This window comes from Amblyomma maculatum, chromosome 3, assembly GCF_055883805.1.
Source record: "Amblyomma maculatum isolate TAMU_Amacu chromosome 3, ASM5588380v1, whole genome shotgun sequence".
In the NCBI taxonomy this organism is placed as follows: domain Eukaryota; kingdom Metazoa; phylum Arthropoda; class Arachnida; order Ixodida; family Ixodidae; genus Amblyomma; species Amblyomma maculatum.
The window spans coordinates 18,017,793-18,040,636 of NC_139346.1; the positions used below are offsets into that span (position 1 = coordinate 18,017,793).

General features: G+C 47.5%; 1 protein-coding gene across 3 annotated transcripts in view; it reads right to left on the reverse strand.

The window, feature by feature from the left end:
- The window catches only part of rngo (DNA damage inducible 1 homolog rngo), a 65,599-nt gene that overhangs the window by 37,824 nt on the left and 4,931 nt on the right, over positions 1-22,844 (reverse strand). For 2 of the 3 annotated variants that reach the window (XM_084597328.1, XM_084597330.1), the window contains exons 2-4: positions 22,389-22,529; positions 17,926-18,052; positions 17,505-17,865 (exon numbers count right to left, since the gene is read on the reverse strand). In XM_084597328.1, coding sequence (XP_084453454.1) covers positions 17,505-17,865; positions 17,926-18,052; positions 22,389-22,529 — 629 coding nt within the window. The remainder of the gene's footprint in view (positions 1-17,504; positions 17,866-17,925; positions 18,053-22,388; positions 22,530-22,844) is intronic. The other variant, XM_084597329.1, reaches the window with a different exon arrangement.

A 22,844-nucleotide genomic window follows, 5' to 3' on the forward strand; every position in this document is an offset into this window, starting at 1 on the left:
CTCGCAGATTATGACTAGCAGCTTATTGCTCAAGCGGAAAGTATACAACAGTTGCACCTTACCTGTACTCACCTATGGGGGCTGAAACGTGGAGGCTAACCAAGAGGGTTCTACTTAAGTTGAGGACAACGCAGTGGGCTATGGAATGAAAAATGGTAGGGGTAACATTAAGAGATAGGAAGCGTGCAGAGTTGGTCAGAGAAATAACTCAAGTCACTGACATTCTAATGGAAATCAAGAAGAAGAAATGGGCATGGGCAGGGAATGTAGTGCGAAGAGAGGATAACCGATGGTCGCTTAGGGTAACAAACTGGATTCCAAGGGAAGGAAAGCATAGCAGGGGGTGGCAGAAAATTAGGTGGGCGGATGAGGTTAAGAGATTCGCAGGGGTCAAGTGGATGCAGCTTGCACAGAACTGGGTTAAGGGGAGACACTGGTCTTAAAATGAAAATTTTTATTTTTAGAGATATAATAACGAAATTGGGTGTGTATATGTATTTCTTCCTCCTGTTTTCAAAAATGTAATTAGTTTTACTCTATCTCAATTAGTTCTAATGTTATTGGGAAATAACCAAAGCCTAATTTGGTAATTTCTTACGGGTCGTTAGGACAGTTTCCCTCAATATTTTTTCGTTCCGATTAAAATGTAGTTGTAGCCAAAGACCTGCCATGTGGAGCTATGCTATTTATATTATCATTGATGTACATCACAGTATAAAAATATTCAATTATGTAGATGCCCCACAATTCGAAAATATAATTAGCTGACATTATTGTTCAATAAATTTGATATGTTCAACTTAGCAATATAAAAATAGCATAGCTCCACAGTTCAAACCTTTCTGAATTCAACGGTATAAGATTTATTAAAATTGCACCACAAAAACCCAATGAAAAGTTCCGTAAGGCTAGTCATGTCACCAAAAAACATGAAGCTGAGAAAAACTCGTTTGAAGTTTTGACACTGAGTGCAGAAAATATTGGGAAGAATCTTCGACAACGGATGTTACTCAGATGTTCCCTATCAGTTTCCCTACAAAACAAAACAAAAAGTGTCTTATTCCATCCAAGGAAACATTTAAAAAAAAAATGTCGAATGTGTAAGTGTGATGAAATTATAGAGGTTACTTTCGAGAAGTTAGGGGTTGACTTTTTTTTTTTTTGTTTTTTTTGTTTTGTTTTGTTTTTTTTTTTGAGGTGAAAGTGAGGACCGGAGCCAAGGAGACGAGAGCTCCACCGGGCAAACAGTTGGGGAAGAGAACTGCTTCGCTTATTCTTGGGGAAGAGAACTGCTTCTGTTCGAAATCGCAGTTTTCGCAGACAAGCAGAAGCTTTACAGCAAGGCCGTACTTCTTATCTGTTGCCTTGCTCAAACGCAGACTTCCTGCGCCGCAGGTTCCGCACTTCGCTTGCGCGAAAAAATTGTTCAAAACCTTCAAGTCCACAATCACGAACTGGGTACCGGCATCAGCTGTCTGGTAATCCGCACTGACGCCAAGAAGGTCAAACTTGCGCTGGGTTGCTGACTTTTCCGACAGAACGGACTTTGCTTGCGCCGATCGCTCAACACGCTGCGCCTGCTCGGTCGACGAATAGTACACAGCATCAACACAAAGTGTACCACGATCCGAGATACGATTCGTGCTGCAACTTGGTCCCGCGGTGTCGTCATCGGGCAGTGTGCTTGATGTACCCGGCGGATCCAACGAGTCCGGCACTGCAGGCCCCGGCGACGCACTGGTGGCCGCTGCCTGCTGTTTTTTGTTCCACGGACGTTTCTTCCGGCTTCCAAAAGCTCGTTGCGTGCTCGGTTTCAATCGACTGTCTCCCGGCATCTCGATCGCAAAGAGAAACTCCCGGCACAAGGCGGAAACACGGCGTGTAGAGAAACACGAGCGCAAAAACAGACGCGCACGAAGCGACAGCCACAGCGGCGAACGCAAGAGAAAGAAAAAAAAATGACGTAGACGGTCACACCAGCCAATGGGAGGCGCAGAACGGCGCGCGCGCTTCGCGCGCCGCGTGCGAGCCAATCAGCGACCCGAAAACGGCCTTCGGGAAACCGGCCCGAACCGCCGCTCGGCTTGAGCGACGCCATTTTGAGATGGCTCAAATTGCGCACAAAGAAACCAGCTTCAAAACAAGCCCAAGATGGCGGCGATCGGCCGGCTGCAACGCCGGCGGCGCGCGCGGGAAGTTCGAACAAAGTCTCTCTTTTCGGGGCCATTTCGTCGCTGCCGTGGTGTTTTGAAAGCCGATTTTATCGCATTTCCCGACCGAATTCAGCGTTAATAATTTTACTGTAGATGCTCGAAAGGATAAACCTTCCGAAAATGAGTTTTTCCCAAAATCGACTTTTTGACCATTTTCGACCGTTTTAAGACCCGCGTCTCCCCTTAATTGGAGAAATATGGGAGAGGCCTTCGCCCTGCAGTGGTTATAGCCAGGCTGATGATGATGATAATGATACAATGTGCTGCTGGTGCCATTTGTTTTCTCTAGTTCTATCGTTCTGTGCTGAAGGATCCGTGTGTTTAAAGATCCCACGAGGTCAACCAGCAGATACGCAGCTGTTGCGGAGTGGCGCTCTGCGCGGTTCGACACCCTCCAACAGCCTCTTTTGCTCTGTTGTAAAATAAACGTCAAATAAACCCGTATCGAGATGTTGATAGGATAATTGCGATACCAGCAAGTTTCTCTTCACAGCTGCGTAGCGGCAGTCGCCGGTGCCGTCGCGGCAGAACGTTTGGATCATACCAGTTGCCAAACTCCGCTTCAAAAAATGACCGACTCGTGTACGCATTTTTCGGGTGTCTATGAATTGTCCGGCCATCTAGGAGCGGTAAATACAAGCTTTTTGCAACCGTCGTCATCAGAAACTTTGGAATTTAGACGCAGTTTTCTTTAATGGCCGCAGGTGCCGCCACCATTTGCAAACACCCGAATTTTGACCAATCAAAACCGCCGTTTTTTGATACATGGGCCTTATGAGAAGTTTCGCAACTGGTACTATTGAAGAGCTCTGTCGTCGCGGCTCATCCGATCTTCTTGTATGCATACGATAGCTCATCTTCTAAGGTGGCGCCATAATAAATGATATCTTCATTTCATTGCGAGAAAAAATAATTTACAGTAGGGGAGTTCTACGAGTAGCCTGTTTACTACACCGCTGCTCAACTTCCAAGCGTTGTCTGCTGTGGCGCCGATGCGAAAGAATACAGGCCTAGCGACGACCAGGCAGTGCGCTTGTCCAGAGTGCCCATCCGCCACGCTCGCTGCCAGCACCGTTCCGGTAAGCTTGCTTTATCCGGCGCTGCAAACATGTCTGATTTCATGATGCGGCTAAAGCCAGACCATTTTCGGTGTTGTGTTGAACAGCACACAGCGCAAACCGGCTGCAAAGATAGGCCGGGCAGCAGCTGCAGTAAGCGTGCGTTTGTCATTGTGCCGTTGGGCGACACTCGAAGGTTGTATAAACGTGCTGTTGACTAAGATTTCATCATATACAATGCCTATTCCTTTTGTTGTTACTGAGACGAGCTTTAGTGTGTAAAGGGCAGTTGCTAAAGCGGGCCAGCTTTTGTACTTTTCGACTCGCGCATATGTGCTGACTTTGCTTTCGCTGTCGACGTACTTGGCAGCGTTTTTTTTTTATGGTAGCGCCATTTCTTTTTTTTTTTAACTGCTGGTTGCTCGAACTGTTATGGTAAGTGTTTGAGGTCGAATAATCAATAACATTTTGAATCTAGCTCTCAAGTCCCCTGAACCAACGCACATGCAGCAACACCGCCGTCCCCGACCTGGCATACCCGAGCTTGACGTCATGATGGGCCCGGCCAATTACGGTCAACAGCAGCATTTGCTTGAAGGGCGGTCCCGCTGGTGCTCTTTTCTTGTAAAACTGTTTTGTATTGCATTAACCTATTGTATTAAGAAAGAATCCGGCTTATGTGTCAGTAAAACCTCGGTTAACTTATCAGTAAAAGAGTTTGCGTATCCAGATAGTGTGATGTCTCGTACACACCTGCGCACCAGTGTGACGTGATGATCGTTTGTTACGTTATATTGTGATTTCCACGCTTTGTCCCGTCACTTTCTTCCCTGTCCCTTGTCTTTTTGCGCGGTTCACGATCTAGCCCGTCTCTCACTATTATACCTACAAATCAGACAAGTGGTTCACTCTTTAGGGCAGTAAAAACACTGATCTAGGCCAGTCGGTAGTGATCCGTGGTACAGTCGAACCTCATTATAATGAAGTAGTATGGGGCACAAAAATTTGTTCATTATATTCGATATTTGTTACAAAAGACGGAGCCCAAATTCCAGTAAATAAGTTTACTAATAAAACAAAACACAATGTGCACTAATATGGACAACACAAAGATGCGAAAACGCACGATTTTTACAAACTAAAAGCTTGGTATAAGCATGAAATTTCACTTTTCATTCCACGTTGAAGAGCAAAAATGAATACTAAGAAGGGATGTTAACTCTGCGGACAAATTTGCACGACAGAGCCAACGAACTTGGCCATTCATGACCTCCAACATCCCTGCGCGGAGGTGATGTCAGAGGCCGTAGGCCATTGGTGCTAATTTTTGTTGCCACCGCTAGATGATGCAGCAAGCGAACACGCAGGCGATTTAATACATTTCTGCGACGGGCGATTCGATTGATTGAAAAATTACGTTTCTTGATGTGGTCTCTGTGGTCTCTTGTGCTTATGCCTTGATGACAGCCTTGTTCTCCAGAATGGTACTCAAAGTGCTCCTTGGGATCCCAAATATAAGTCCGCAAGAATGGACTTCTTTAAGCTGTTCTCCACACGTTGAATTATCTCGAGATTGGTCTTTAACGTCAGTGCTACTCTTTTAGTTACGTTCACTGCCATCACAGCACTACGCACCCACACACCACACTCGACACGACCACCGACGCAGCCTCCACAGAACGCTACGACGGCCACGCCGCTGCTAACACTAAAACACAAAAACGTAAAAGGGCGAAAGCAACATTCGATTGCGCCGCTGCCGCCTGTTGAAGTGGCGCTGTCAGCGATTATGAGGTGCGAACGATTTCTCTGGCTGTGAACTCTGAATGCCTACGTGGCATCTCTGGCGCTGTCAGCACCTACGAGGTAGTCCTGAACATTTGCTGCACCGCACAACACATTTGTAGTGCAATGAAGCCTGCCTCCTGCTATTGAAGTGAGGTAGTGCTTGGCGTCGTGAAGTTCGTTATATCGGTTTTATGCCGAGCCACATTCGCTCTAGGATATTTCGAAAGAGCTCGATGTATTGAATAATTTGTTATATGCATGTTCATTATATCGAGGTTTGGCTGGATCTGTGTTTGTTATAGCGATGTTCGACAGTATAAACAAATTTGCAACAGATAAGAAGTGTATACACAGGCGCAGGTACAAAGGAGACAGGACAGGTGCTGCACTTCCAATTGAATTCCCAAACAACTGTTCTAAGAGCCTAACTTCATCAAAAAAAACTCAGTTGGAAGTGTAGCAGCAGTGGCGTAGAGGTAAAACATCTGCCCCGCATGCAAGAGGACCATAATTCGAATCCTGGTGCCACACACTTCTCCACCAGATTAAAGAAAAAAAGATCCGCATGTCGATGGAATTGCATAAGCAAGTTTGGGGTGCGACCTGATGCCGGTGAACACCTCCGGCAACGCACTCCCTCACCAGAACAGGAGTTGACGACCCTGGTGCAGTAATTGGCCGCAACCACCCATGATTAGTCCTATAAAACCCCGGCCCTCGGTCACCAGCGGCTGTGAAACAACTGACCACGGCAGCGCTCAGACCTGGGACGCAGCAGGGGGTGCTAAGAATTCCTCGCTCCGCTGGACAGGCCGCCATTGGAAACTGACCCTGGCAACGTTTAACGCTAGAACCCTAGCAAGTGAAGCTAGTTTAGCAGTGCTGTTAGAGGAACTAGAGAGTACAACAAGCAATATAAACTGAAGGTTGTACAGGCTTGGCCATCATGATTACCTACATGTAGTCGTGATGACCAGGCAGTTGAAAGCCTTTATGAAGTAGAATCGGCAATGCAGAAAGGAAAGACGCAGTATATTGTACTAATGGGTGACTTCAATGCCAGGATAGGGAAAAAGCAGGCAGGAGATCAGGCAGTGGGTGACTATGGCACTAATGCTAGGAACAGCAGGGGGGAGTTACTAGTCGAGTTTGTAAAGCGCGATAACTTATTACGAATTATGAATACCTTCTTCAGCAAACGGAAGAACTGGAAGTGGACAAGGAAAAGCCCTAACGGGGAGACTAAAAATGAAATTGACTTCATAATGTGTTCCAATGTGTTCTAACCACAGCATTAGGCAGGACGTAGAGGTAATTGGGAAGGTGCGATGTAGTGACCACGGGATGGTGAGGTCTCGAATTAGTCTAAATCTGAAGAGGGAACGAAACAGATTAGTAACAAAAAAAGTCCATCAACGAATTAGCAGTGAGGGGGAGGGCAGAAGAGTTCAGGGTCCCGCTACAGAATAGATATTTAGCTCTAACCCAGGATGTCGACATTAGCCTAGAAGCAATGAACAACAATTTCAGAGATATCACTACTGAGTGCTCTGTAGAAGTAGGCGGTAGGATAGTTAGAGGAGGACCCCGATAAGCTGTGTAAGGAGATGAAGATTGGATTAACAAAACGCCAAAGTATGAAAGCTTCCAACCCAACAGACCAGATAAACTGGTAGAGCTATCAAAGCTAATCAAAAGGCGCAAAGTGGCCGATATAAGGAAGTACCGTATACACGCATGTAATGGCCGCACGCATGTAATGGCCGCACCCTGAACTTTAGAAAGAAAATTGGGAAATAACTTTTAAAACATTTCCCGAGTAAAAGCCGCACCATGAGTTTCAGGAAGTTGGGCAGTGCCGTCTACTGTGCGGTGCAAGAAATACAGAACGTTTTGTGGTTACTGCCGCCAGGTGGGGCCCAAAAATCAAGTGAAAGCCAAAATGAAGCGTAAGGTTAGAAGTAGAATTGCCAATAAGAATTAAGAACAAAATATTTGAGGAAAAAAAAAGTCGAGCATGGGGGCAGGGGCCACCACCTCTGTTCCAAAGGGGGCGCTCCTAGCCGCAGCGATGCCTGCCCGTTACAAAGGGTGAGGCCAGCAAATCCAATCCAATCCAATCCAAGTCTGTTCGCTCCACCGTTTTACAGCGATTTCCTCGATCCCCCGAAGCATATCACGTGTGATCTCGCAATCGGAACGCATTGCTGCCCTGATTTGTTCTGCGCTCGTGAGCTGAAGATTTTATTTTTCCTCGATGGGAAAATATGTATGTTAGTTATACCGCTCACTTTAAGCTGAAAGTGATTCACTACGCGAAAGAAGAAGGAAAAAGAGCGGCTGGACGAAAGTTCGGCGTTGACGAAAAATGTGTACGGCAATGGTGCTCCCAAGAAGATGCCCTCAGGAAAACAAATGTTCAGAGCCGCGCTTTCCGAGGGGAGCAGAGCATGTTTCCGGAAGTTGAAGACTCACTTCTCGAGTACGTGACGGAGATGCGGCGCAACAGCTTTGCTGTTTCGACTGAGATGTTGCGCATGAAAGCGCTAGACATTGCACGCAGCAAGGGGATTGCGGCTACCGTGTTTAAAGCCAGCAATGGGTTGATTTCGCGCTTCATGAAGCGAAAAAAAACCTGTCCATTCGCCGTCGCACAACGATGTGTCAAGGTCTACCCGAGGAGTATGGTGAAAAGATTCTGCAGTTCACAAGTTTGTTATCAACAAGCGCAGAGAACATGAGCACCTTCTCTCTCAGATTAGTAACGTCGATCAAACCCCGGTTTGGTTTGACGCACCCCAGAATGTGACAGTCGAGGCGAAGGGGAAGAAGAGCGTGCATGTGCTTACATCGGGGAGCGAAAGGCAGCGATGCACGGTCATGCTTTGCATCACAGCGGATGGACGAAAACTACCGCCTTACGTAGTTTTTAAGCGGAAACGTCTACCTGCGGAGAAATTCCCTGACGGCATCTTTGTTCGTGCGCAGGACAAAGGATAGATGACGGATGAGCTGGTGACAGACTGGTTAAGTGTGTTTGGGAGAAGCGACCAGGGGCGAATCTTGCGAGGCGTTCTCTACTCGTCCTAGACAGCTTCAGGGGGCACCTGACAGAGAGCGTGCGGCAACAGCTCCGCGCATCTAACACGGACTTGGCCGTCATGCCTGGAGGCATGACCGGCATGCTTCAGCCGCTGGACGTCTCCGTAAACCGCCCTTTTAAGTGTGGATTTCGCCGTGCGTACAGTGAGTGGATGGCAACGGCCCTCCACCAGAAGACTCCAACCGGCCGACTGAAAAGGGCATCGATTCTGGCCGTTTGCCACTGGATACTCGAAGCGTGGGCCACGGTTTCGTTCGAGACTGTGGAAAAAAGTTTCAAGGCGACAGGGATATCAAACAGGCTGGACGGTACGAAGGATGACCTCATCTGGGACAAGGACGAGCCTGAAGTCCCGATGAGTTCGGAGGAGGAGGAGGACGACAACGAGGAGTGATGTTTTGGACACAGGACGAGCCTGAAATCCCGACGAGTTTAGCGGAGGAGGACGAGGAGTTTTTTGACAATAATAAAGGCAGGTAACACCGCAAATAATTTTTTTCACTGTCTTTTTTCTCATGTAATCGCTGCACCCCCTGATTTTCACCCCAATCTCAGAAAAAAAAAGTGCGGCCATTACACGCGTGTATACGATATAACATGGAGAAATTTGAGCACTGTAAAGAATGGGGGATGCCTTAAGCGATGAAGAAGAAATTGGACATAGGCAAAAATCAGATGTATGCGCTAAGGGACAAGGCAGACAATGTCATCATGAATATGGACAAGATAGTCAAAGTAGCCGAGGAGTTCTATACCGATCTCTACCGTAGCCAAAGCAGTCAGGACCGTAATGAGACTGGGGGTAGGGAAAAACAGTCAGGCGTTCCACCAGTGACGAAGGACGAGGTCAAGAAAGCTTTAGAAACTATGAAAAGGGGGAAAGCAGCTGGAGAGGATCAGGTAACTGCAGATTTGTTGAAGGACAGGGGGGATATCACGCTAGGAAAACTGACCACCCTGTACAGTCGAACCCGGATATATCGAACTCGAAGGTGATCGCGAAATAGTTCGATATACCGAAATCGGCTTGCGACGCCACTTAGGATGCGAAAAAACGATACCGTATTTGTCGCGTAATCAACCCACTCGCATAATGAACCCACCCTCCACTTTTGCACCCGAGAATTTAAAAAAAAAAAAGAGTTAGGGCTAGCTCGCTCACATGCAAGCGACGAGCGGCAGCGACAGAGCGAAAATTCTCAAACTTGTTGGAACTGCGTCCCTCTCGCCGCTCGAGCCACCGCGGCAGCTCAAAACAAGGTTTCTGTGTCACCGCGGCGGCAGGAAATCGCGAGCATTTTCGCTTGCATGTCGATGGCGCGCGTCAGTCCGTTTCAATCGTCTCATCCACAGCTCATTGGCAGCGTGCCAAGATGCTGCGCAGCGATAACGTCAAGGGCGCGTTTATCTTTTTATAGCTCCTGCGGTGGCGGGGAGCGAACTTGGCAGAGTGCCCGTGATGGCTTGATTGCACAAGCCTGGTTCGATTTATCATGCCGCGCTTGGGGCAGGCGTCATGATCGCAGCAGCTGACCGCGTGCTTTCGCTGATTCATCATGCAAGGATAAACGATAAAAAAATATAAAATAAACATCCCCGCAAAAAAAAAAAAAAACAAAAAGTCCCTGCCGCTTTTTAACGTCCGCAGCCGCCATATCTTACGCTACGCCGCGCGTACAGCCCAACGATAGGAAAAAAATGACTCTCGCAAAAAAAAAAAAAAAAAAAAAAAAGAAAACAACAGAGCTGGCGCTTCTTAACATCCGCAGGCGCCATAGCCACGTCCGCCGCCGCGCTGCCGCACGTAGAGGGTTCGCAACACACGTTGGAGAAATCGTCTGTCTGAAAACGGGCTGAGCTGGCTTGGCGCATGCATTGCGCGTACTGAAGGAGAGAGATAGCTCAGCAAAAGAATGGGCACACCCACGCACATGGCTTGCAAACGTCATGTGTTGGCGCGTGGGAAACGACAACTGTAGATGCGCGCGCCTTTGGGGAATGGGTGCGGCGCTGCCCAGACCTGCTGTCGCCGAACTGTCCCCTCTCATTCTTTCCGCGCGTGGCTTGAAAACGTCACGCAGCAAACGGCCAAGGGTGATGCGATCATCTTTGGGGAAGGCACACTTTCCAGTGCGTGGCGCGGAGTTCGATATATCGAAAGACCGGTGAAATTGAGTTCGATATATGACGCAGCTTTCCTATACTTTTACATGGGATTTTCAAGGGGATATTTCGTGAGTTCGATATAACCAAAATTTGATATATCCGGGTTCGATATAACCGGGTTCGACTGTATACGCAATGCCTGGAGTCATCGACGATACCGGGACCATGAAAAAACGCAAATATTATCCTCATTCATAAGAAAGGGGACGCTAAGGACTTGAAAAATTACAGACCAATCAGCTTACTATCTGTTACATATAAGCTATTAACTAAGGTAATCGCTAACAGAACCATGACAACCCTAGACTTCAGCCAAGCAAAAGATATGGCAGGTTTTTTGAAAGGGATACTCTACTATCGATCAACCAGGTGATAGAAATATGGTCAAGAAGCGTGAACGCTTGGGCGAGTTGATCAGACATAGTTGAAGTGAACGGCGCGGCAGGGACAGACGCACTTTACTTAAACAGATTTTTATCAAAAATGTCTTTATTATAAAGGGGTGAATGGAAGGTGGACTGAGACTTCAGTTCCAGTTTATCCGAGTTTTTACTACAGCTGAACCCCGTTGTAAGAGACATGGATGTAACGGATAATCAGGTATAAGAGACCATTCACCTAAATGGCTGTCCGCCCTATGACTTTGATTAACTGGACCTCTTTTTTTAAAGGAGTACAGACACTTCATTTTTGAGTGTGTTTTATCTTCTGTAATGACGGGTAAAACATTGCTGTACATGAATCACCTCATGATATTGTGCCTGACGGTGACTATGTTGCTTGCCCCATCACCGAGGTCTTTCTTGACCGCAACGTTGTTCTTCCTCATCTCATCGTACGCGTTACACAGAAGAGCACCTACCTTCCTATCCTGACCTTCAGTCTGTCACCCCAAGTTCTCCCCGAAGGAATATCCCTTGCTATCTTGTCCCCTCTCACAGACTGCACCATTTGTGCACTCACTCCTGGCCCACATTCAAGCGTCCTTCCAACACCCGTACTCTCCACCACAATTACCGACCCTATTTCCGCAATGAGTGCCTCTGACCTCAGCCCCGAACACGCTCAGGACCTGCACAACCTTTTGTTATCCTTCTCCGACATTTTTGACTTTGCTGCCGGTTCTCTGGGCCAAACATCAGTTGTGACTCACCGCATTGACACCGGCGATGCAAAACCTGTACATCGGAGGCCTTATCGTGTGTCTATTTCTGAGCGCCAAGTCATTCAGCAGGAGGTCGACAAGATGTTGGCCAACGATATCATCGAACCTTCGAACAGCCCCTGCGCATCTCCTGTCGTGCTCGTTAGAAAAAAAGACAACAGTTGGCGCTTTTGCGTCGACTATCGACATCTGAACAAGATTACAAGGAAAGATGTTTACCCGCTGCCGCGAATAGACGATGCCTTGGACTGTTTACATGGAGCCCGCTACTTTTCCTCTATCGACCTTCGTAGCGGCTACTGGCAGATTTCTGTTGACGAACAAGACCGCGAGAAGACAGCTTTTGTCACACCCGATGGTCTTTACCAATTTAAGGTTATGCCTTTTGGACTTTGCAACGCTCCTGCTACGTTTGAACGAATGATGGACTCCTTACTCTGCGGCTTCAAATGGACGACTTGTCTATGTTACTTGGATGACGTGATTGTCTTCCCGCCCTCGTTCGAAAGCCATCTTCGTCGCCTTTCTTCCATCTTCGCACTTTTCCGCCGTGCCGGACTTCAACTGAACTCAAAGAAGTGCAGTTTTGGTCGCCGCGAACTTAAAGTGCTTGGCCATTTGGTGAATGCCACCGGCGTACAACCCGATCCCGACAAAGTTCGCGCTATCAGTGCTTTTCCATCTCCCCGTTCACCCCGTGATGTCCGCAGCTTTATAGGACTGTGCTCTTATTTTCGCCGGTTCATCCCAAACTTTGCCGCTGTTGCTCGTCCTCTCACCAATCTCCTGAAGAAAGGCGTTCCTTTCTCATGGGGATCAGAGCAGGCTAACGCATTCTCCACCCTCATCGCTGTTCACACCAATCCTCCTGTGTTGGCTCATTTAAACCCGTCTGCCCCGACGGAACTTCGCACCGACGCCAGTGGCCATGGGATTGGTGCCATTCTTGCACAGCGACAACGCGGCCAACACTGCGTGATTGCCTACGCCAGTCGTCTCCTGTCATCAGCGGAACAGAACTATTCTATTACGGAACGGGAGTGCCTGGCTCTCGTCTGGGTCGTTGGAAAATTCAGACCCTACTTGTTTGGCCGACCATTCACCGTAATTACCGATCACCACGCCTTATGTTGGCTCTCTTCCCTCAAGGATCCTGCTGGCCGCCTCAGCCGCTGGGCACTGCGCTTGCAGGAGTATACCTTTTCCGTTGTATACAAATCCAGTCGGCTCCACCAGGATGCAGACTGTCTGTCCCGTTATCCCGTCGATCCCCCTTCCTCTATTGACCACGAGTCGGACCCCTGTGTCTTCTCTATATCGGACTTTTCCCACATAGCCGACGAACAGCGCTTGGACCCAACCCTCAGTTCTCTTATCGACCGCCTCCGCACACACAGCCGTGACTCTTCCCTCGCCCTGTTCTTCCTTCATGGGAATACGCTATACCGCCGCAACATGCGACCAACACCTACGCTCTGCCGTTCTAGAACAAATGCATGGCGCCCCTACAGCTGGTCATCTTGGCCTCTCACGCACATACGACCGCGTGCGCCGGCGTTTCTTCTGGCCTGGACTCTACTGCTCTGTCCAACATTATGTAGCCGCTTACGACCTCTGTCAACGCCGGAAGAAGCCCCCTGTGCTACCACCTGGACACCTGCAGCCGATTGCTATCCCGACTGAGCCATTTTCTCGTGTTGGCCTTGACCTCCTAGGGCCCTTCCCCGAGTCCTTGTCAGGAAACAAATGAATCGCGGTGGCCACCGATTATGCCACGCGGTATGTGATCACTCGCGCCATTCCAACCAGCTGCGCCACAGACGTTGCTGACTTCCTTTTGTACGAAGTCATATTTCACCATGGTGCTCCCCGTCAACTACTTACCGACCGTGGCCGCTGCTTCCTTTCCCGAGTTGTTGAGGAAATACTTCGTTCTTGCTCCGTTCGGCACAAGTTCACCACTGCGTACCACCCTCAGACGAACGGCCTTACGGAGCGTATTAACCGCACACTCACCGACATGCTCGCAATGTACGTATCCGACAGTCATCGCGACTGGGATATTAGTCTGCCATTTGTCACCTTTGCATATAACTCTTCGCGTCATGACACTGCTGGGTACTCTCCATTCTATCTTCTCTTTGGAAGAGACCCCTTACTGCCCTTCGACACTTTGCTTCCCGCCGCTGGCCCACTCACAACATATGCCCGCGATACCATCGCCCGAGCCGACGCTGCTTGCCAGATTGCTCGTCACAATCTCACCGTCTCTCAAGAAGCTCAAAAACGCCGCTACGACGCTCACCACCGCGATGTGCACTATCCTCCCGGATCTCTGGTTTTGCTCTGGCTTCCGTGCCGTCGTGCAAGGTTGTGTCAAAAACTTCTGCCCCACTACACGGGTGCTTACCGCGTACTATGCCCAGTGACCGACGTGACCTATGAGATTGCACCGCTCCACCCAAAGTCACCGACTGCTACACCCACTTCCGAAATCGTATATGTCGCCCGCCTCAAGCCATATTACTCCCCTTCCACACCGCACGCCTAATACGCACCAGGACGTTGCCTTTTGCCGAGGGGGGTAGTGTTACCGGGAAACGCGGGACCAAAGTGATGTGCTCACTGACAAAGACGACGATCGAGGAATGCGGGCACGACGAAGCGTTGAGGAAGAGGACGACGCTGAGAGAGTGGATTCTGTACGGCTACCGAAGTCTTAGCGTCGAGTTCAGCCCATCGCAGTGCCATCACATTAAGTACATCCCCGTAGCAATATTTACCTACGGCCGCTGAATAATTAGAATCGAATTTCTTCTCTGACCAGTTTCAGTTGGAACAGTTGAGTGATGGCTGTAACGTCAAAGTCAAGTCTAGGTCACAAGAGGGGTGAATAAAACAGTGGTATAATCGTTACTGTGTTTTTTTAATTCACCAGAACACTAAAACCAGCCTGCCTCAAGGACACGAATCACAAAAGGTGAAGAGTAAGCAATTATATCGCTGTTTATTCATGCCGCGCTTGACCTAGACTTGAGGCTGCTGAAACCGAAACTGGCGAGAAAAGAAAATTCAATTAAAAATTACGTAGTGGTCGAAGGCAAAAACCGCGTAGTTATCTATATACGATAATGTCTTACGCATCATTAACAAAAAGAAAAACGCCAAAAAAATTTGGTGTCTAGAGTGCTAAGGGGGGGGAGGGGGGGGGGGGGGGCTTAAAACTATTTTTCCCAAATTTTGTCCAAATTTGATAAAATCTGGTATTCTAATTCAGTTTGTTGCGCTGATTTCAAGTATATAACTATTTTTCCAATTGATCAATTAGTTCAAAATATGAATGAAATTAATTGTTCATAATTGGCAGAAACAATGAAAAAATAACCGTATTATAAAAAATTCACATGGGCACTTTGCTAGGTACTAGAAAGCATAACGAATACAATGTTAGGAGCACTTTTCTGATAAAACAAATATTAGCAAAGTTATAGCAGTTCAAAGTTCACTGTTCCAAATGTGGGTGCCCTCCTTTCTGATTTAGAGCAAAATTGAAAACTTTGAAATGCTGTAACGTCGCTAAAATTTGTTATATCAAAAAAGTGCTCCTAACATTGTATTCGTTATGCTTACTAGTATCTAGCAATGCGTCCGTGTTAACTTTTTATAATGCGGTTATTTTTTAATTGTTTCTGCAAATTATGAACTCATTATCTCTTAAACTATTTGGCCGGTTGAAAAAATAGCTACATATTTGAAATCAGTGCAATAAACTGAATCAGAATACCAGATTTTATCAAATTTGGTCAAAAATGGGAAAAGAGCCATGTTCCCCTTAACAGACATTGAATGTAGAAGACAATTGGCAATACAGGACGAAGTTTGGCACTCATTAGATGCGGCACCATCCATCGCCAGGTTCAGCTGTGGCTACAATGAAAACAAAAGACACACCTGTGCCAAAATTGTTAATTATAACTTCAGCAAACAAAGAGCAGATCAGTCAGCTATGAAATGACTAAAAGAAACATCTGCAGTGAGAATGCAAAGAACGCAACTGCACACGCGAGCACACTCGGAATGCGCGTTGGGCTCTCCAACTAGTGGAGCTTCCTATCAAGAATCACTGCAGGTGTTATGTCAAACTAGTCTGAAAAATATTACGCTGCATTTCAGTGTGAGCAACAAATCTATCTGGTAAAGGCAAAGAAAACGCTCAGCGCATAGAGTTGCTTACTCTCTTAACTGAAGGGAAAGCTGAGGGCGCTGCACTTCAGCCACCATGGGCGCACTAAGAATCATGGGCTGTTGTCCTACTTGGCGCGGGGCAGTTTGCTTTTCTCGGCTGCAAGGAGTAGCGTTACTATGATGCCTCTTTTTCATTATCATCATCATCTCAAGGTGAGTACATAGACCGCAAAAGCCATAGTAGCGAAGCCACAAAAGCAGACGTCACCAATAAAAGGTTTCTGTTTTCCGAAATGCCACTAACAAACTTCCTAAATTGATTGGGAAACCATTAATATTTCCAAAACGTTTTTTCTTCTCAAAGTGTGCCTATTAAGTGCGAAATATTGGAGAAAAAGCCATCACTTATATCGGATAAATTTTACACTGACATCCTGTTCCGCTCTGTGTTTGCAATTTATAGTCACAATATGAATGTTAGGGCAATTTATAGTCACAATATGAATGTTAGGACATTGTTTACGGTAGAACTATGTTTATATTTTCATTAGTTTTGGCCAAAAGTTGTAGTTCTGCACTCGGTAGTTCTCCGGCCCATGATGCTTTAAGTGCCCATGTGGGCTGAACTGGTCGTCAGGAAACTCCATGTAAACTCCCATAGATGGCGACACAGCTTTCCCTCTAGGTAAGAGTAAGAAACTCTATGGCTCAGCTAGTGCTGCTGACATAAACAGGCCATTGTGCCCAGAAAGCGAGACAAAGCCAAGCCAAGACCAAAGCAAATGACATAAAAACAGAAGTGGTTCACCTCTGGCAAGGACAAACTGCTGTTTGCTATTCAACTAGGTTCAACTCCACTCAGAAATGCCTAATTTGTTTTTCATTTACCTTTTCGTCTGAGTAGCGACATTCACAGACCTGTTACTTACAGCTGCTGTTATCCTTTCTCAAACAAGTTGGATTCCAAGGGAAGGTAAGCGTAGCGGGAGGCGGCAGAAAGTTAGGTGGGTGGATGAGTTAAGAAGTTCGCAGGGGTCATGTGGATGCAGCTAACACAGGACCGGGTTAATTGGAGGAATATGGGAGAGGCCTTTGCCCTGCAGTGGGTATAGTGCGGCTGCTGCTGCTGCTGATGATGATGGTGATGATGTAGCATTTATCCTGTCTTCTTTGTTTCTGCATGTGTCTATGAAAAAAAAAAAACATGCATGAAAAGAATGCAGTACTTGTGACAAGTGACTCATGACCAAATGCACTGCAACCTTCATGCAGCTGGTCTGTGAAGGTAATGCTGAAAGAAAACTTGTTGCCAGTCTCAGTGGACACCATGCAACTCTGTCAAGCTGACTCGTGAGATCTGCTACCTCTGGTGGGGAAGCCAGAGAATTGAATTCAACAAATCACCTAACTCATCATCATCATCAGCCTGTCTATACCCACTGCAGGGTGAAGGCCTCTCCCATATTCCTCCAAATAACCTGGTTCTGTGCGAGCTGCATCCACTTTAGCAGTGCGAACTTCTTAACCTCATCCGCCCACCTAACTTTCTGGCGCCCCCTGCTACGCTTTCCTTCCCTTGGAATCCAGTTTGTTACCCTAAGCGACCATCAGTTATCCTCTCTTTGCACTACATGTCCTGCCCATGCCCATTTCTTCTTCTTGATTTCCGCTAGAATGTCAGTGACTTGAGTTATTTCTCTGACCCACTCTGCATGCTTCCTATCTCTTAACGTTATCCCTACCATTTTTCGTTCCATAGCCCTCTGCGTTGTCCTCAACTTAAGTAATCTAATCGGCTAACTATGAAACCCACCAAAAAATATTACCTGGTGCCTCTTGAGCATGTCCAGTCCCAGCAGCATGTCCATGGGCTGCTCCTCCAGCACCGAGAAAGAGGAGGTGAGAAAGACGCCCTCGATCTCAATCTGCACCAGGTGAATGCGACCGATGATGCGCTGGGTGCCCACCCCCTTGGCCACCCCTGCCCAGCGGGGGTCTACCAGACGCATGATGGCACAGCGCTCGGCACACGCCTGGCTCATGATGGTCGTCTGCGCCCCCGAGTCAATGAACGCCTTGACGGGGTGGCCGTTAACGCGGCAATTGATGTACAGCATCACCACCTGGCCGAAGCTCTCCGGGTGGTACTCCATGGCCGCCTCCATGTTGGAGTCAATGTTCTGCTGCCTGCACCACCACGACAGCAGTGGTCCACACCGCACTCTCTACACCGCCACCACCACCCACCTGATCTCTTCGGCAATGAGCCGCTGTGTCTCGGGATCAAAGGGGTCAGCGTTCATCATGCGGATGCGCTGACGGTCCCGGTCAGACTTCTCTTTCTGCTGCTCCCGGAGAACCCGCGTGAACAGCTCTGCAACGCACAGCACCAATGAGAACAGCTACTATCCAAGACTGGTAGGCAGCACCTAATGCCACTATGGCAACAACTAAAACACCGCTTGCTTAGTTTGTTGCAGCATGTTCAGTTTTCCACAATAAAAAAGGCACCCACTGCATGGTCAGACCAAGGGAACTCCACACATATCAGCGCCAATTTGTGTATAAGAATGAAAAGAGTAGTAGCCACAGGTTGTGTTTCTGTCCCTTTGCATGTTAAAAGGATTCCTGTGAAGTGCCAGGGTCGCCCGACTGTCAGCCAAGGGAAGGGAAACACACTGGGGCATCGAATGACATACATTTAAATAGCACATGCAGGATGTGCAAGGTAAGGTGTCACACACAGGACTTGTAGCATCTACTAGTTCACTGGAGAAAACACTTTACCGACTCCGCAGTCCCAGGCAAGTCCTAATGAGGTATTCGTTTTGCAGGAACCCACTTAAGCCAAGACATATCTTTTTTTGGCCAACGGAGTGAGCCTGGGAACTCGCATTCTCAGACTGAACCAAAAAGAAAAAACAGTGCACGACTAAAGAAACAGGATTAACTTTGTTCCTAATTTTGTAGTTACACTCTTCAAAACCACCTAGTCCAGAATATACCCATTTTTCTGTAAAACATCAAAGAGGTACTGCTGTACAAAGGAAAACAGCTAAATTATGAATTTGGCATAGACACCTTTAGGGTCTATTCCCCGTATTACACATATTATCCTTCATAGTTGATTATTCCGAATGAAACTGCTGGAAAGAATAACCAGCGGGATCTTGGGATGGGTGTCAGTTGTCTTCAGAGTCAGCCAGACAGCCTCATCCATGAGTCTACATTTTTTTTTTCTTCTGCCGATTGTCTCCAAACCACACTGGAGTGGCGAGCGCATCATTTTTCGTACGAAAAGAGTGCAGTTTGGAAACAAGACCTTTTGACTGATTTCTACAGCCGCCGCCCAATTTTTCGGACCCTCAAGTAGTTGAAAAAGTGTCGAGAACCAGATGGTTGGAAAAAAAACAAATTCACAATAAAAATGTCACTTCATTTAACAAGCGGCTCGAAAAACTGGTCAATCTCCTCATTCTCATAGCCAGTCTCGGACCTCTCCGGCAAAGTCAGCAAAAACTGAGCAACGGTTGGAGCGGCGCAATGCTCAGGAAGAAAGAGGCGCCACACGCCGGCAAGCCATTTCGGGCGGAGCCTCGCTGCTGCCATGCGATTTACACAAGGTGTCCGTTAAGCGGAAGAATTTGCTTTTTTCGTTCACATTTCACCTTGTTCCAAAAGCTGACAACCTCCCAACAGCTTTTCGCTTGCAGTTAGCAGCTAGCCATACTTTGGTGCGAAATTTTAGAATGGTAATTTGATATTCCTCAGTGAGTTTGAGCCAATAACTTTCATCTTGTATGAAAATGCTAGGGGGCATTTCGAACCATTCAAGTGCAATGAGGCGAAAGCCTTTATATCGTGGCGGTCCGTAGCCCTCCACTACGGCACCTTTCTCTCTCTGTTTCTTCTTTCACTCCCTCTTTCCACCGGAGAATTCTGACAGATACTGCGCCTTTTCTTTTCTCTAAAACAATTTGAAACGCCGCTGATGCCTGCTGTACTGTGTCTGCTTCTATATTCTGCGTTGTGAGGCGTTCGAAGAAGCGCCAAATGAAAGGCGCCACACGGACCCCTGGATCGAACACCCGGCGGGATCAGCTTCGTGAATTGTCTGGTGGCGTCATGATCAGTTGGGATGTCACAGTCATCTCTGTCATTACCAATTACTGGTTAGTCGTGACTAATTCGTACTAGTTAGTGACTAGTTAGTCATTAGTCAGTACTAGTTAGTGACTAGTCAGTCACTAGCAAGTACTGATAAGTGGCTAGTTAGTCATTAGTCATAACTATTACTAGTTAAGATGCGACATGATGGTGGCTGGATGGACAGTAATGGTCCCGAGTACGAGCCTTTATTAAAGGCTTTCGCCTTAAAGGCACTGATGTGGAAATAAAAGCCATGCAAGATGCAAGAGGGTATGTATAACTGTTTTGCACATCTCGAGGTAACAATGCCATTTTGTTCATTTTGTACCAACCACATTCCAAAGGTGAGATGGGCCACTAAAGATGATGCTCAGGGCACAATGTGAGTAGGCCTGGCGGCTCTGTTTCACGTCGGTGGTCCTTGCTTAGTTCTTACCTCCGCATAGACCTCATAGGGCTATTTACGTGGCTTAAGTTGACCTGTTCCGCATTTCTGCCCAATAAACCACTGGACTGTGCTCACAGCGCAGCAGAGTGCCAAGGATTAGGCCCCTTGTGCCCACTGTGTAGCCCAGCAAAGTGCTCCTTGAAATAAGAGAGTAAATCAACAAAAGGAGACAAATAAGCAACTTGCTGAGCTGTCGGATGAGAAGTGGCTTCGATCCCTCGTTCTCCTCACTACTAACACAAGGAACCTTGAGTGCAAAAAATTGGGGGGGGAAAGAAAATAATGAAAATGAGAGCATTTCAGGTCAAGTTACAACTTTGGCAGTGCCAAATAACAGTAAATCAGCTAGCCAGCTTTCTAACTCAAGGCACTAGGGCCCACTGCATTGTCCTTGCAATGTTTTTGTCGACTGCCTCAGCAATCTTGCAAAGATTTTTGAAACCTGGGTTCAAGATTCTACAGCCAGCATGGAATTTTCTCCAGCCCTTTGCTGTTGAGCTGCAAATAGAGCTGAACTTCAAGGACGCACCCCATTACAGCAGAGGTCTGACAATTCTCTTTGCTAAAAGAAAGCAAGTCTGCTCTGCGCTCTGAGGTGGCAGTCACCTCACAGCCAAAATTTATCCGCACAAGACCTAGCCCTAGGTATTCCTTCGATTGCTGCTGCTAAGCATTGTTGAACATCAAGCAGGTTTACAACAGCGGGTTATTCCTGGATTCTAAAAATAAAACCTTGTCATAATCAGGTTGGTTACTTGGCTGTCACTTTATTTCTCAAACTGGAAGATACACATTCCTCACAAAAAAAAAAAAAATTCACTGACCACCTCCCTTGGCCACGGGAGAGAAAATCCTACACTGCAATATTAGACCCATGATTAACCAACAAGGTAAAGGACATGACGACAATACTAAGTAACTCAAGGGATGAACTGCACCAACCTGCCCCATTTCAGATCCATTTCCTTTCTCATCTGTGTTAGGATATCACGTTCATCACAGCTCATCATTACGTCCCCAAACACCCACATTTCAGGATCAGTTAAAACACTTATACAGGCTAAAGGCACCTCTTGTGGAAATTTACAAAAGTCCGCGACCTTACTCCAGCTCTCAATCTTAAGATGGCCTCAAAATGTAGGCAGGAAAACCGGCAGAGTACAAACTCTGGGTGTGTGAGACCCGGTGACAGCCACTGGGTTACTAGATCGATTGATCACGTGTGACAAACCTGCACCGTGTGTACCACTGAACCAGCACACTAGGTTTCAGTGGTAATGCACACGACAAAGCATGTACAGGGTCATCCACTTTTGGCTATAACATGGACGCTGCTTTCAAAGCAATATTGCGTCGCACGCAGACGCATATTGATGCAAAACGATGCAAGCACAGAGGGAGCCGGACGTGCTGCTTCACATGGCCTGCCACTTAACTTTATTGCGCGGCCGGGTCAGGCGCAATGACGATTTGAAAGCAGGGACCTTGGTACAGCTAGAAGTGGACGGGGCTGTACTAAGTATGTCCTCGACATCATTGCATTGTGCACCATGAGTGGTGCAGAAGCAGCGTCCACAGCTCAGTTAGCAGTGCTCTTGCAGCGATTCAATTCTTGCAACCTGGAAATCACACAGCTATGATTTTGGTGGGCCACAAATGCTTCCAACCAACTTCGGACCCACTGACACTATCGCTAGGCGTCTTAGTCACAGTCTGGACTGGCAACTCTCTTATGCAGTGTGCAACCGACTCTGTACAGCTGTAGAATTAATTTTCTCTTGAGCAATTTTTGCTAGGCTCCAGAATAGGGCCTGGAAATGCTTGCAAAACACATTCCAACCCATTCTTCCTCATGCGTCGCCAAGACAAATGCAACTAGACAGGTGAGCCTACTCTTGAAAGGAACAGAGCAGATGTAGTGCTCTACCAACACTGCCCAACAATCCTCCTCTTGAGCTCCTGTCAGGCTTGCTTACATGTCTGTCACATTTACGAGTGCTACCACACAAAAATTCAGGCTCCAAGGCATTAAAGGGGCCTAAACAGCACGGATCATGGCGACCTAATGAGATCGTATTTGAGCATCATGAAGGGAAAGGCACCTCCTCCTCACCAAGGTCACCCGAGAGCAGGGCGTCAGCCAGCTGGGGGTTGTTGTGCTTGAGCAGGGCCAGCTGGTCAGGGCTCTTAAGAATCATGTCGCGGATGAAGGCGGGCTCCTCCTCCTCCGCCCCACCATGGCTCACCTCTGTCCCTGGGTAGCAGCAACACACTTTTCCTCAAGGCATGCACCTCAATTGTTCTACGAGGAAGAAAGGGACTTTTGCATACCCACCGAAATATCACTCAAGTAGCCCATGGGTTCCTGTTTCGAGTCTAGAATGCAAGACCACAAGCCTGACCTCAACTGAACCTTCTAGTGAAGGTCAAAGTATCTGCACATACCAGACACGAAAGACGATAGTGGACGGTCTTTGAAATGCAGCCTGCGTTAACAGCCAGCGGAAATGACTCTCACTGCAGCACAGCACGTACGACCACCAGGAGAATCTGACTGTTGCAAGCAGCG